Source organism: Rhinolophus sinicus, chromosome 1 (genome assembly GCF_057876585.1).
Source record: "Rhinolophus sinicus isolate RSI-liver-muscle chromosome 1, RSI-T2T, whole genome shotgun sequence".
NCBI lineage: Eukaryota > Metazoa > Chordata > Mammalia > Chiroptera > Rhinolophidae > Rhinolophus > Rhinolophus sinicus.
In genome coordinates, this window is record NC_142501.1 from 139346413 (window position 1) to 139359169 (window position 12757).

General features: G+C 36.5%; 1 protein-coding gene across 1 annotated transcript in view; it reads right to left on the reverse strand.

Moving 5' to 3' along the window:
* The window catches only part of GRXCR1 (glutaredoxin and cysteine rich domain containing 1), a 115492-nt gene that overhangs the window by 44876 nt on the left and 57859 nt on the right, over positions 1 to 12757 (reverse strand). Inside the window, exon 2 of the mRNA XM_019741005.3 lies at positions 9937 to 10179. Coding sequence (XP_019596564.1) covers positions 9937 to 10179 — 243 coding nt within the window. The remainder of the gene's footprint in view (positions 1 to 9936; positions 10180 to 12757) is intronic.

Sequence of the window (12757 nt, forward strand, 5' to 3'; positions counted from 1 at the left end):
GATATGAGCCTTGTAACTCAGGCCATCCTAGACCACCCAGCTCTAGCCAAGCCACCAGCAGACCACAAAAAGCAGCCAAACCCAGCCAACATTGCAATCTATAAAATAATCATTATAAGCCACTAGGTTTTCAGGTGGTTTGCTATATAGCAAAAGCTAATTGATACAACTACTTCCATCATAGAGCCTGAACTTTGACTATGGTTTATTCTAGACCATGGCCACATTTCTTTGGAGTCGGATATTTGAGACATTTGAAGAATTACTTTTTTTCTAATTTAAAGAGTGATTCTCACACCATATCTTTCTTTGCAAAAAGGGCATGCCAGTCATCCAAAATCATGGGCAATATTTCACAAGAAAAATTTGTTTCCCTATGGTCTTAATTATTGCCTAGTAACCACACATCTGTGGGAAAGAGATGTTGGGACGGAGAAAAATGGATCTTAAAACCAAGGGTATGAGGATTTATTGTGGGAAATAGTTTGTATGAAAGTTGTATGAGTATTTTAAGTGGTTTCAGACTCAATATGATCAATTGTATGGTGTAGATGCTTAAAGTAAATGTAGGCTCCATTATCAGAGGCTTAGAGATCCTGTTCAGGGAGATAACCATCTAGAAGCTTGGCTATAGTTTTGGGTGCTGTACTTAAAGACTAGCATATGACCTAAGAAGAATAATTAGGATGTGGAAGTTCAGAAAACTATGAGGTAAGAGTAAAAGCTAAGGAAACCATGGAGAAACTTGTCATCATTTTCGTATGTGAAATTTTAGTTATGGAGATGAGGGAAAAGTTTTAATTTGTGCTGCTCTAGGTAGAAGTACTAAGACCAATGGGTGAAGAAAGAAGAAGGTTTGTTCTCGATATGAGAAAGAGCTCTCTAATATTTGAAGGGGTACAACGATAAAATAGCTTAGCTTGAACAGTAGTGAGGTTGCTCTCACTGGTTGTGTTCAAAGCTTCTTCATCTTTGCCGAGGGATGTGGTAGAAAGGATCCTTGCACTGAGCGAAACATTAGACGAGATGCTATCTAAGGTTCCTTCCAAACCCAACAGTCTATGCTTCTGTGTGAAATTGTGTATATCTATCTACATTTGTCTTACAAAACCTAATAAAGTAAGTCTTCTGCAACCTCATCGTAATAGTTTTCCCACCAGCCTGCCAACTTGGTCTTGATCTAAGAGGATATGAGTGACGATCTAAGAGTGAGGGGAGGTGCTAACAGAAGGATATAAGAAATTAACTAATACACCCTTCTCCCTCTTACTTGAGCACACCTGTTAAATTTATTAGCTTTTTTCTAGTAATAAGTAGCAAATCAGATGTCATTTATTGGCATAATGAAATGCTTTCTGAGTTAAATAAAGGTAAAAATTGATTTATTATTCAAAACACAGAGAAATTTAAAAGACATTAAAGTTTCATACTGTAAGGAAAAAAATGATCAAGATATAGAGTCTCTTATACATAAGTCTTCTGTTCTGCTGAAGGGAAAACTATATTACAATAATTTTCAAATCTCTTATGCTGTAAACTCTAATTAATATGATTTAGATAACATTGTTAATTAAAATATTAATAATTTACACGGTATAAAATTAACAAATATAACACTATTTAAATAATTATGTTTAATATTGATGGAAAAGTACCATGCATGGAGATGGAGTCTCTAATATCCCACATATCAGCTCACATTAAACTGAATGGTATTTGACCTTGATACCTGCTTCATGCTAAGAACACTACTGCTATCCAGATACTCAGATACTGTGCATCATCCTGCCCCATAGTTTAGACCACTTGGATGTTAATGTCTAATTATACACTCAGAATAATACTCTACACCTTTCTGCTCTCATGACTTATTGATCCAGCACTATTCTAATTCTTTTTTCTCATTATCTCTTTCCACTTATAGACCCTAAATGTAAGCTTTCTCCAAAGCTCTTGCCTTAATAATATTAGCAAGGGGTTATTTAATGTGTACCATCTCCTAGGCACTGTGAGTTTTTATGCTTGATCTCATTTAATTTTGAAAATACCCAGTCATAGGTATTTTATTATCTTCATCTTGGAGCGGTTAAATAACTTGTTCAACATCCAGTAAGACAAAGAACTTACTCTCGCCTCCAGATGTCTGCTTCCACTTTGCTTTGCTACTTCTACTTTCTGGGAGAAGCTCACAAAATGTGAGATCCCATAGGATACAATGTAAATCTTGGCAAGTGGCTACGTATGAGGAAAAGAAAGATGGAGTCAAAGAACACAGATTTTGAGTCTGAGTGACTAGGAGAATTGGCAGGGGAGGAAGGTGGGCATTAATCAAAACCAGATAATTAGAATAAGAAACTAATAATGAAGAATAATTCTGTGGTATTTTTTAATGGTAAAATATCTTCAGAAACATTAAGACACCCTATAAGATAGGAGCTGTAAATAGATTTGAAGGCTGAAAAAAAGAGAAAGGTAATATGGATATGAAAAGAGGGGAGATGGCAGGACATGGCAATGGGACTTCTATTTGGGGAAATTAGAAAACATTAAGAGCATTGGTTAAGTGGCTTACAGTAGAAAACCAACAAGATATTAATGGGAATATGAGATAATGGACCTTGATATTATAGCTTTGTTGTAGACATCTTTGCCATGATTTTTTTTATTTCCTCTAATAATGATCTTGGTATGCTGGAGGAAGAGAGGAAAACACAGATGGGGGTGGTTACATGGCACTGGGAACTAACAACCTTGGAAAGTCAAGAGAGTTTGTCTAGCAAGTGATAACAGATTAGATATTATTATATTCTTAAATACACTAAGGTAGGGAAACAAGAGAAACCAAAATTGTGACTATAAGTTGACATAAATGGAAAGGGGAACAAGATAAACAATACCAATGATGACAAAGTAAGTTAAATAGAGAGACAAAGAAAAGAGACTGAAGGACAGAAAATTGTGGCCAGAACAAGACATTTCTAAGTTCTAAATCTTAAATGTGGAGTGGTTTCAAGTGATGAAGCTATTCAGGATGTGAATATACTGCTAAAGAGTGGAATTGAAAGCCACTGGAGTCCAGGGTTAAGGAACATTGTGGCCTTGATTTTAAATAGTTCAAGCTCTAGAGTCAGACACACCTAAACTTGAATTCTGGCCATGCCACTTGTGATCTGAGATATTTGAACAGTTTCTCAACTTGGCTAACTAAACCTTACTTTTCTTCAGGTATAAAATTTGCAGTGGGAGAAATGACAATAGTACTATTCACAGTATGATTTTAAAATGTAAAAGACAATGCATTAAAAAACTTAGCATTCAAATTAGCTTTCATTATCATTGTTATTGTTGTTGCTGTTAAAAACTCTCCTCAGTTATTTGGGGGGAAAGCACAAAAAAACAGTCATACAAGAAAGTATTGCTTAATTTAAATTCGAAGTGCCTGACTTAAGTCTTAAATATCAAACTTCTGTACCCTTGCACTTTTTGAAGTAGAATGAACAAGCCAGGAACAAATATTTCATGACTTTGAACAAGGAGACTTTAAGATTAAATACTCCCTGTGTCTACTACAAATAAGATGCAAGACAATAGGGGTATATTTGAATGTTCAAGGGATTCTCCTCCCATCTAGACCTCTAATGAAATTATAAATGATTAAGAAAATGACCAAAAAGGGATGAAGATGACTTCTAAAGAAAAACAAAGAGAAGACAAATATCTAAATTCATTGTTTCCATAATTAAGTGCTAAAATATCAAGACTAACTGACTGCCTACCTAATATCCATGATCCCTCTTTTCTTCTAAAAAAAAAAAAAAAAAAAATGATTTTTTTTTTTACCCCCAACATATCAGTGTGTCCCTCTGGAAGATCACAATTCCCAGACTACTTTGCAACTAAAAGTGAACAATAAAATGCAAATGGAAGTTGGATGGAATTTCTGAAAAAACTCTTTGAAAGGCAGCTCCTTTAGCTAGGATGCACTTCTCTTTTTTTCTTTTCTTTCTCTTTCCATACCTGCCTAGAATGCAGGCATGATGTCAAGAGTTTCCGTAACTATAGCAAACTATTAGGAGACCTTTAAGACAGAAGACATGTGCTAAGTATGGCAGAACTATAAAATAGAAAGTTTTCCTGGGTGATAACTTCATGGAACCTTATACCCTCCCTGGAACACCTTCCATGTGAGAAAAAAATAATAAAACTATTTTTTAAGGTGTTGTTGTTGTTTGTTTGTTTTTGTAGAAAGGAATCATTGTGTGTGTTTTTCAGAAAAGAACGTAACTCATAACTGCCATAGACATCCAACTTGAAAATTTCATTTATTTCATTTTACTTTGTTATATTGCCTGAAAGTGGACCAAACTGATGATTCATTTTAATAAGTAATAATGATTTTAAGTGGATTATTTTCATAATATTTGATTTAGGCAACAATGAATTATGATCTCAGAGTGGCAGAAAATAAATGAGGTAAGATTTGTGGTTTCCCAAGCTTACTATCATGACAGCTTTACCAAGCAGTGTACAGGAAGAGGAAATCCAAGCAGAGCCTCGTGGACTCCCTGAGTAGAGGAAATATACCTGAGAGTCTAGGAAACTAAGAGGCTGGAGTTTACAGGACAGGGTACTAGAGAGTAAAGAGATTCACGGAGAACTCTAGAGACGTGCAGAGGGCCCAGCTTGGGTGTTCAGCAGACTAGTGTTCATTACATGCATTTGAGGAAACTACTCAAGGCCAGCAAAAGAACCACCTGAAAAAATTAAGAGATAGTATCTGGGGACAGGGCCACGAATAGTGCCTATTCCAACCAGCCAGACTGAAAAACCTTGTAATTCATCAGTAACTGGGAAAAATGCTCACAAGAGCATGCCTCCATACTGGGGAATAATTAGCTTTGGAATAAATGCTGCTCTGGTCCTGCCTTCAAAAATCTTAAAAAAAAAAAAAAAAAAAAAAAATCTTACTCAAAATGAGGAGAAAAACCAATCAATTGAAACCAACCCAGAACAGAGACAAATATTAGAGATGTTAGACAAGGAGATAAAAACAGTCATTATACCTATATCTCATTTGTTCAAAAAGCCAGAAAAAATATTGAACAGGTTAAAGAGATATGAAAGATATATTTTTAAATTGAATGTGTAAAGATAAAATTATAACATCTGTGATAAAAATATATACTTAATGGGATTAACAGAAGATTAGACATTACACAAAAACAATCAGAGACCTAGAGACATAGCAATAGAAACTACCCAAAATAAAATGAAGTGAACTATGGAACAACTTCAAGCAGCCTAATAGGCACGTAATGGGAGCCTCTGAAAAAGAAGAGAAATAAAGGGAGATGTAAGTGATATTTTAAAAATTAATGGCTAAAAAATTTCCAAATTTTATTTAAAAAAACAAAACACAAAACTATAGACCTACAGATCCAAGAGTCTCAATGTACCTTAAGCAAAAGAAACATGAGGAAAACTACACCAAGAGATATCATAGTCAAGTTTCTCAAATCTAATAATGAAGGAAAATCTTAAAAGCAGCCAGAAGGAGAAAAGACACACTACACACACAGGAACAAAGACAGGATGACAGCAGATTTTTTTCATCAGAAGTAGTACAAGTAGAGGAGCAACTTCTGTAAAGTACAGAAAGGGAAAGCAAATTCAACCTAGAATTCCATACTCAGCAAAAATATCATTTAGAAACAAAGGGGACATAAACATTTTTCAGACATAGAAAAGCTGAAAGAACTCATCTACATCAGACCCACACCGGTACAATAGTAGTGTATAAGAAGTACTTCTGATAAAAGGAAAATGCTGTCAAATGGACATAAGCGTTTGCACTAAGGCATAAAGAGCAGCAGAAGTTAAAATTGCTGAGGGTAGGGTACTTCCATCATCACCCTGATACCAAAACCAGACAGAGACATTAGAATAGAAAACTAAATTGACAGAAAGATCAGTGGTTGCCAGGGAACAGGGGTTGAAGAAAGAGATTGACTACCAAATGGTACGGGGAATATTTGGGGGAGTTATGGAAATGCTCTACATCTTGAATGTTTTGGTACATTCATGGGTGTACACATCTGTCAAAATTCATCAAATTGTGTACTTTAAATGGGCTTAATTTATTACATGTAAATTATACCTCAATAAAGCTGAATAAAGCGAAACAAAATAAATGAAAACAGTATCTGGAAGATACTGAGGTTGGGCTCATTCAGTAACCATTTCAATCTCCTAGAATGTCTTCGTGTACTGCAGAGGCTAGAAAACAAAAGAAGTACATTTCCCATTTTCCCTCACAGTTTTCATGTGTAACATTAATAACCACAGAGCCATTTCTTGATAATTTACTCAGGAATAGATGTATGTAGAAAGAAGGGCAGAGGAAAAAAATCATCCATTTTGCTGGTGTGGACCATAGCAAAAACATCAGGATTCTAAGGTTGACCATTTCCCATTTCTTACTGCTTCATTACTGAGTCTGTATTTCTATTCTGTAAACTAGCTATGCTTAATAATAATTCCTTAATTATTAAATTGAGTAAAACAGTACTTTATATAGACATAGAATTATCAAGCAGTCACACCACAGTATTAGCTATTTTAAGAGATCTACCTATATCAATAGCCATTCTATTCTTCTTTCTATGACCAGAGTCCCCACTTAGGTTAATTCTGTGTGTTTTATAGCTCATTTCTAGTGTGCATTTTGTGGATTTCCACTGGAGAGTTTTATGGTTGGTCCAGAATGAAAACATTATTTCTTATCTACTTCTTACTGAAATTTCTAAGATAATTTATATCTAAACTATTGAAACAAAATCTTTTTGTGTAAAGATGTTCTGATGCCAAAACAACAGGACAACTGCCCTAAGTTCCAAGCTGAACTGGCTTCTCACCGCCCCGCCGCCTCCTCCCCCTTTCTCCCCCCCCCCCCCCCCCAGCAACAGAGCATCCCAGGGCAGTGTAAATTTGTTTTCTAAAGTAAATTCTTTCCCTTGACTGTTGCATTGCTTTCCTCTTTAGTTTTCAGTTTGCCTGAGGAAGAGAGTCCTCAGGAAAAAAAGAGCTTAGTATCCTCGTCCATCTTTCTGTTCTTGCCCATTGAACTCTGTTATCTTCCCTTCAATGAAGATAACTGCATTCCTTTTTGGCACCATCCACCCTGGGGTGAGTGGCAATGATGGCAGTAAAATAAGAAAGCTACAAAGTGTTCTCATGCCCTCCACATGCCATCTCATTTTCTCCTGCAGTCTGCCCCATATGCCTGCTTCTGTTTCTGTCTAACTCATTCTCTGGCCCTCTCTGGCACTCTATTTCTCTCTCTTTCTCCTTAAAGAAAGGCATATTATGCAGATGATGTACACATCTTGATTTTTCTCACTCATCTAAATTTAAACTAAATCAAATGGTTTCATGTAACTGTTTAAAATATCACAGATAGAAAGAAATTACCAGCATCAGCTTCTTTTTCTCCCTAAAAATTATGTTTCTCCTTGTACCCAAACCCAGCAGAGGGCATCCTTCCATTTCAGATGCACGGATACTGCAGCAAAAAGGCTCTACAATTCCAAAAACATCTATTTACAACTGTGCACTAGAATTTAAACGAAGAGGCTATTGTATTAGGAGAAGAATTTGTTATATAAGTTATTCTGTAGTGTTGACCTCTATTTTGAATTAGAGATGTAGAATTAATGCTCAGGGGAAAAAAGAGGAAAAAATCTGTCTCTCGCCTCTCTCCAAGTTTGGCGTATTAGCTGCAAATTTTAGAAGCAATAAGGTAGCACCTGTGTGAGTTTTCCTCCTCTAGGCTACTGTGTGTGAAAATAAAGTGATCACAGAGGAAACGCAATTGAGAAAGCAATGTGTACTCTCCTCAGACTGAAAGACAAAGAGCAAAAAAGTCACCACAGACGGTTAGAGTGTCTCAGAAAAAGGAAGAAGATAAGCATGGTCAACAGCAGTGTAATAGGAGAGACCAACCTTGTACCTGTGTAAGCAGGCCGTCACCCACTAAGTTTAATTGTGCAGTTTCACAGGAATTTAAATTCCACAATGAGAAATATCTTACAGCGTCAGAAGAATTTTTCCTGGGTTAAAAGGCAAATGTCCACAAACCTTATCAATGATATTCTCCCTGGTATGTATCAATTTATCAGATCATTTCCTTAGTGAGAGAGGAAAAAATTATGAGGAGATGAGAACATCATTCATATACCCATTCGGTGTGTTTTTGAGCACTTTGTACCAAGCCCTGCTGTAGGTGTTAAGAATGTATCTGCAAACAAACTGTCAAAGATCCCTTTGCTTGAGGTGATGTACCAAAAAGCAAGTGTTTGGCGGAATTGGACAGACCTGGCCCTGCCACTTAGCAGCTATGTGACTTGGGGCAAAGGTATTAATGTTCTCTTTTGCAGAACAGGAATAATAATTGTTAATATTTGTTGAAAAAATAACTTATTTCCAGAAACAGGAACTAAGCATATATATCATAAAATCCTCACAATTAGCCTATAAGAAAAGTTGTATTATCATCGTCATTTTTCAAATGAGGAAACCAAGGGACAGAGTGATTTATAAATCACCCAGAATTGTATGGAAGCTTCAGGGCAGGAATTTGAAACAAGGCTGTCTGATTCCAAGGCTGTCCTGCCTCTTAACCAGTATGCTAGAGAGGTGATTTCTAAGGCTGTCCTGAGGATGAGATGTGATGACACACGTAAAGTCGACAGCGCAGTATAGTATCATTAGTAGCGTTACTGTTATTTATCATTATTATCACTGCCATTGTGATAGTTTCTGGGATCTAAGGGTATACGTTGAAATACAATAAAAGAGGTTCAATACTTCAAATCAAAATTCCTCTGCTTCAGAATGTAGTCTGCCCAGCTCTGTTCAAAAGTAAGACTGCATAATGCCATTGCTATTGAATCATGGCTCCTCGGCATTTATCTTTCCATAAGCTGACAGGCTGCCTCTAACAGCTCTGACTCCTGACAGGATACCAGAACACAGCTTCCCTGTAAGAATGCAAAGAGATTATGAAGTTCCCTGTAACAAAACATGAGTATTTCCTGCTCTGGATTTTTCCAACCTCCCTGAAGGTTAAGACAGTTGCAAAACAAAACCTAGATCCAAATATCCATCTGCAGCTTGACAGTCCTTTGTTCTCTGATAAGTGATCCTATTGTCAGTCCCACCCTCTCAACTGGTATCCCTTGGCTCTTCGTTCCCACTCTTTCCAAAGTACACTCTCTAGAGGACTCTCCAGGGCTTCTTACCAATTGAGCATGTTGTTCACAGATCAATAGGGTTATTCCACCAACAGTATTATTCGAAGAGAAATGAAGCAGGCATGTTTTCTTGCGGCTCTGGGAGTTCTCTCTGCTTACTATAAGCCTGCATTTATGTCTTAAATGACTGCATTACCACAATCAAGAATAATTTGAAACAACAAGCAGATAAAATTCCAGCTCCAGCCCACATTGCTTACTGATTTTATTTCAGGACTATCATCTTAGATTCATGGTTCATGAAGTAGTAAATTGAATGTTGGATAATGGAGTATAAGAGAATTCACAAATATGTATTGTACAAACATTCCATTTTTCTTGCCTGTACTAAAAAATTAATTTTTATCCCCCATATCAAGTTTTACAATGCAAAACTCAAGTCAACCGAACATTTTTAAAATGTACCCTGTTCAAAAAGGCCATTTCATGCTGATTTTATCTTACCGTGCTTCTGCAGGGATGAACACTGTTGCAACACTCATTTGGGATAGAAATAAGTGCTTCAATTCCTATGATTTGGTTGGCAAGTGCCCTAGTAGTTATGTTGCAAATTACCTTGTCATGCATAGGCTTATAGATTTCTATCAACACTGGTTGGGTTCAACAAAAAGAAGACTTTCCTTACCCCAAGATAATGGCCATCGATGAACACAACAGGGAGAGAAGGAGCTTCAGAAACTCGTCGGCATCGTTCATCTAACTCTTTTCCATAGTCACCATTCAGAGCTATGTTTTTCTCTTCAAATTTCACTCGGTGATTTTGGAAGATCTTTCTAACTAGTTCACATCTTTCAAAGGTTGTCCGTACCACACGAAGACAAGTGGTATAAATCACCACACGGTCAAATTCTAGTTCGGTTGATTGTTGCTGGAGGGAAAACATTGTAGTGTAAATACATTTGCATATACTTTCTTACATCTTATTTTTTACATCTTATTTAAGATAATTGACAAGTGTTAATAAGCATCTCACACATTAAAGGCATGCAATAAAAGTTGAAGGAGCTCTGTGTGTGTTAAATCTCAGCTAGGACGTTTTAAGTTACAATATCCATAAATGGAATAGGGATAACAATCAACATAATTTAAATGACATAATTTAATTGACAGTATTTTTTTTTCTGTTCTCAGTGGCACATCAAATAATGGTGTAACTTAAAATTGGTGATGTCTCACTTGGTATGCCAATATGGTGAAATAAGAATGGTTGAATTATTTTTCTCATGTTTTGTAGACATTGTTCAATTATTGTATCTACCTCTTAAACCCAAAGTAAAATATGTAACAAAGTAGTAAAGTTAGCATTTAACTCTTTGAAAATTCTTCTACTTGTCAAATTACCAAATTTCATAGTCTTTTGAGCCACAATTTCCTGGGAATAACAAGACTTATATCATAGGATTGTTCTGAGGTTTAAGTAGCACAACATCTGTGCATGAGCTCTGTTGAGTAACAAGGCCCCCAAATGCAGTGAGAAGGCTCTGTCATGAGGGATAAAGGATTGAATGACTCAGAGGGAGTGCACAGAGACCAACACCAAAGTGTGCAGAGGGTGAAAGCCAGGCATGAAAAGGAAATGAAGAAAGAGGTACACTGCAACAGAGGCAAAAACTGTCAAGACCAAGGTGAAGACTCCCAATGTGAGAATCTTTTTGTCTCCATTTCCTGCTACATCAGAAATCAGTGACTGCATTCCTGGGAAACCCTGCCCAGCACTGCAAGGACCATACAGGGAGGCCCTGATGTCATCAGGAAAGACCCTCTTCCTCTTTATCAGTCTTGCCTGCCAGAGACTGAACAGGACACAGCTATACCATGAGACAAAGCATACATAAGTCGTCATGGGGCTACAGTTGTTGCAACACAACCACACAATTTGTAAACACTTGTGAAGTCAAAACTTTGATTGGAAACCGCTCCACACAGCTAAATACTAGAGTCAGTGGTAGGATACTAAGCTCTACCACTTTATGTTCAAAGAAACCAGATCATTCTGCCGGATGCGTATCTACTGATGATCCTAAAAAGGTCCAAAGTCACGAAGATGGCAATGTTGTATTCTCTACCTCACCGAGAGAGGGGACATTGTTGTTGTTTTTTTCTGGTGATAAAATTTGTAAGCGATGTGAGAATCATTTCTTCCTTTAATAGTGTTTAGAGGCTGAGTTGAAAATCCAGAGACCTGGAGGGGCCAAGTAGGTGTCATAAATCCTGGGACAGGTCAAGACTAAGAGAGATACTAGTGAGAGGCAGGGATAGTGTTATATGAAAGGGAAAATGTTCCTGAGCTTCAGGCAAGCTTCAGGCTTTCAGGCATGCCACTCAGTGTTGCCAGACATAATTATTTTAAATATATGCTTCAAATCTGGATTTTTATGGAAAATTTTCTGCTTTCTAAATTTTGACACCTCATTAAAATGTATTGAGACCACACAGACCCATATGTCGGAAGTCTGAACTTGGCCTAGAGGCTGCTAATTTATTAACATTGGTTAGAAACAGCATCAGATATTTCTGGACTCTGCAACTGGCTATAATTGTGTTTTTTAGAAACTAATGGAATTGCTGGGTCATAAGGTCATTCCATTTTCAGATTTTTGAGATACCTCCATACTGTTTTCCATAGTGGCTGCACCAATCTGCAATCCCACCAACAGTGCACAAGGGTTCCCTTTTCTCCACATCCTCGCCAGCACTTGTTGTTTGTTGATTTATTGATGATAGCCATTTTGACTGGGGTGAGGTGGTATCTCATTGTGGTTTTTATTTGCATTTCTCTAATTAGTGAGGTTGAGCATTTTGTCATATGTCTGTTTGCCATCTGTATGTCCTTTTTAGAAAACTGTCTCTTCATGTCTTCTGCCCATTTTTTAATTGGGTTATTTGTTTTTTTTGGAGTTGAGTTGAGTAAGCTTTTTATAAATTTGAATAATGAATGTCAACTATAATTTTATATATATGTATATATATATATATATATATATTTACAAGAAGCAGAGTACAGCATTAGGAATAGAGACAGTGGAAATGTAATCACTGTGTGCGATGTCAGAGGTAGTGGATGGGGGAGGAGGGTTGTCACTGTGTGAGGGATATAAATGATAAATGTCTAACTATTACATTGTTTTGTGCACCTGAAACTAATAAAAAAAGTGAAAATAAATAAATAAATATTTTTTTGAAAAAGCTAATGAATTATTAAGCCTAAGTTTTCTCATCTATAAGATGCGACAATAGCAACAGCTACCTAACAGTTTTGCTGAGAAGGTAAGGTAAGCAAGAATATGAAAACAACTCATATGGGGCTTGAAATGTAGTACTGTGTTAAGTTAGTGCAAAATTATTATGTTCCATGTTGGTGGAATTTTTAAGATTAAAAACACAACAAAAATAAGTCAGTGGAAAAAATTAGGGTAATTAAGGACAGGAAAGGGTGATTATTACTA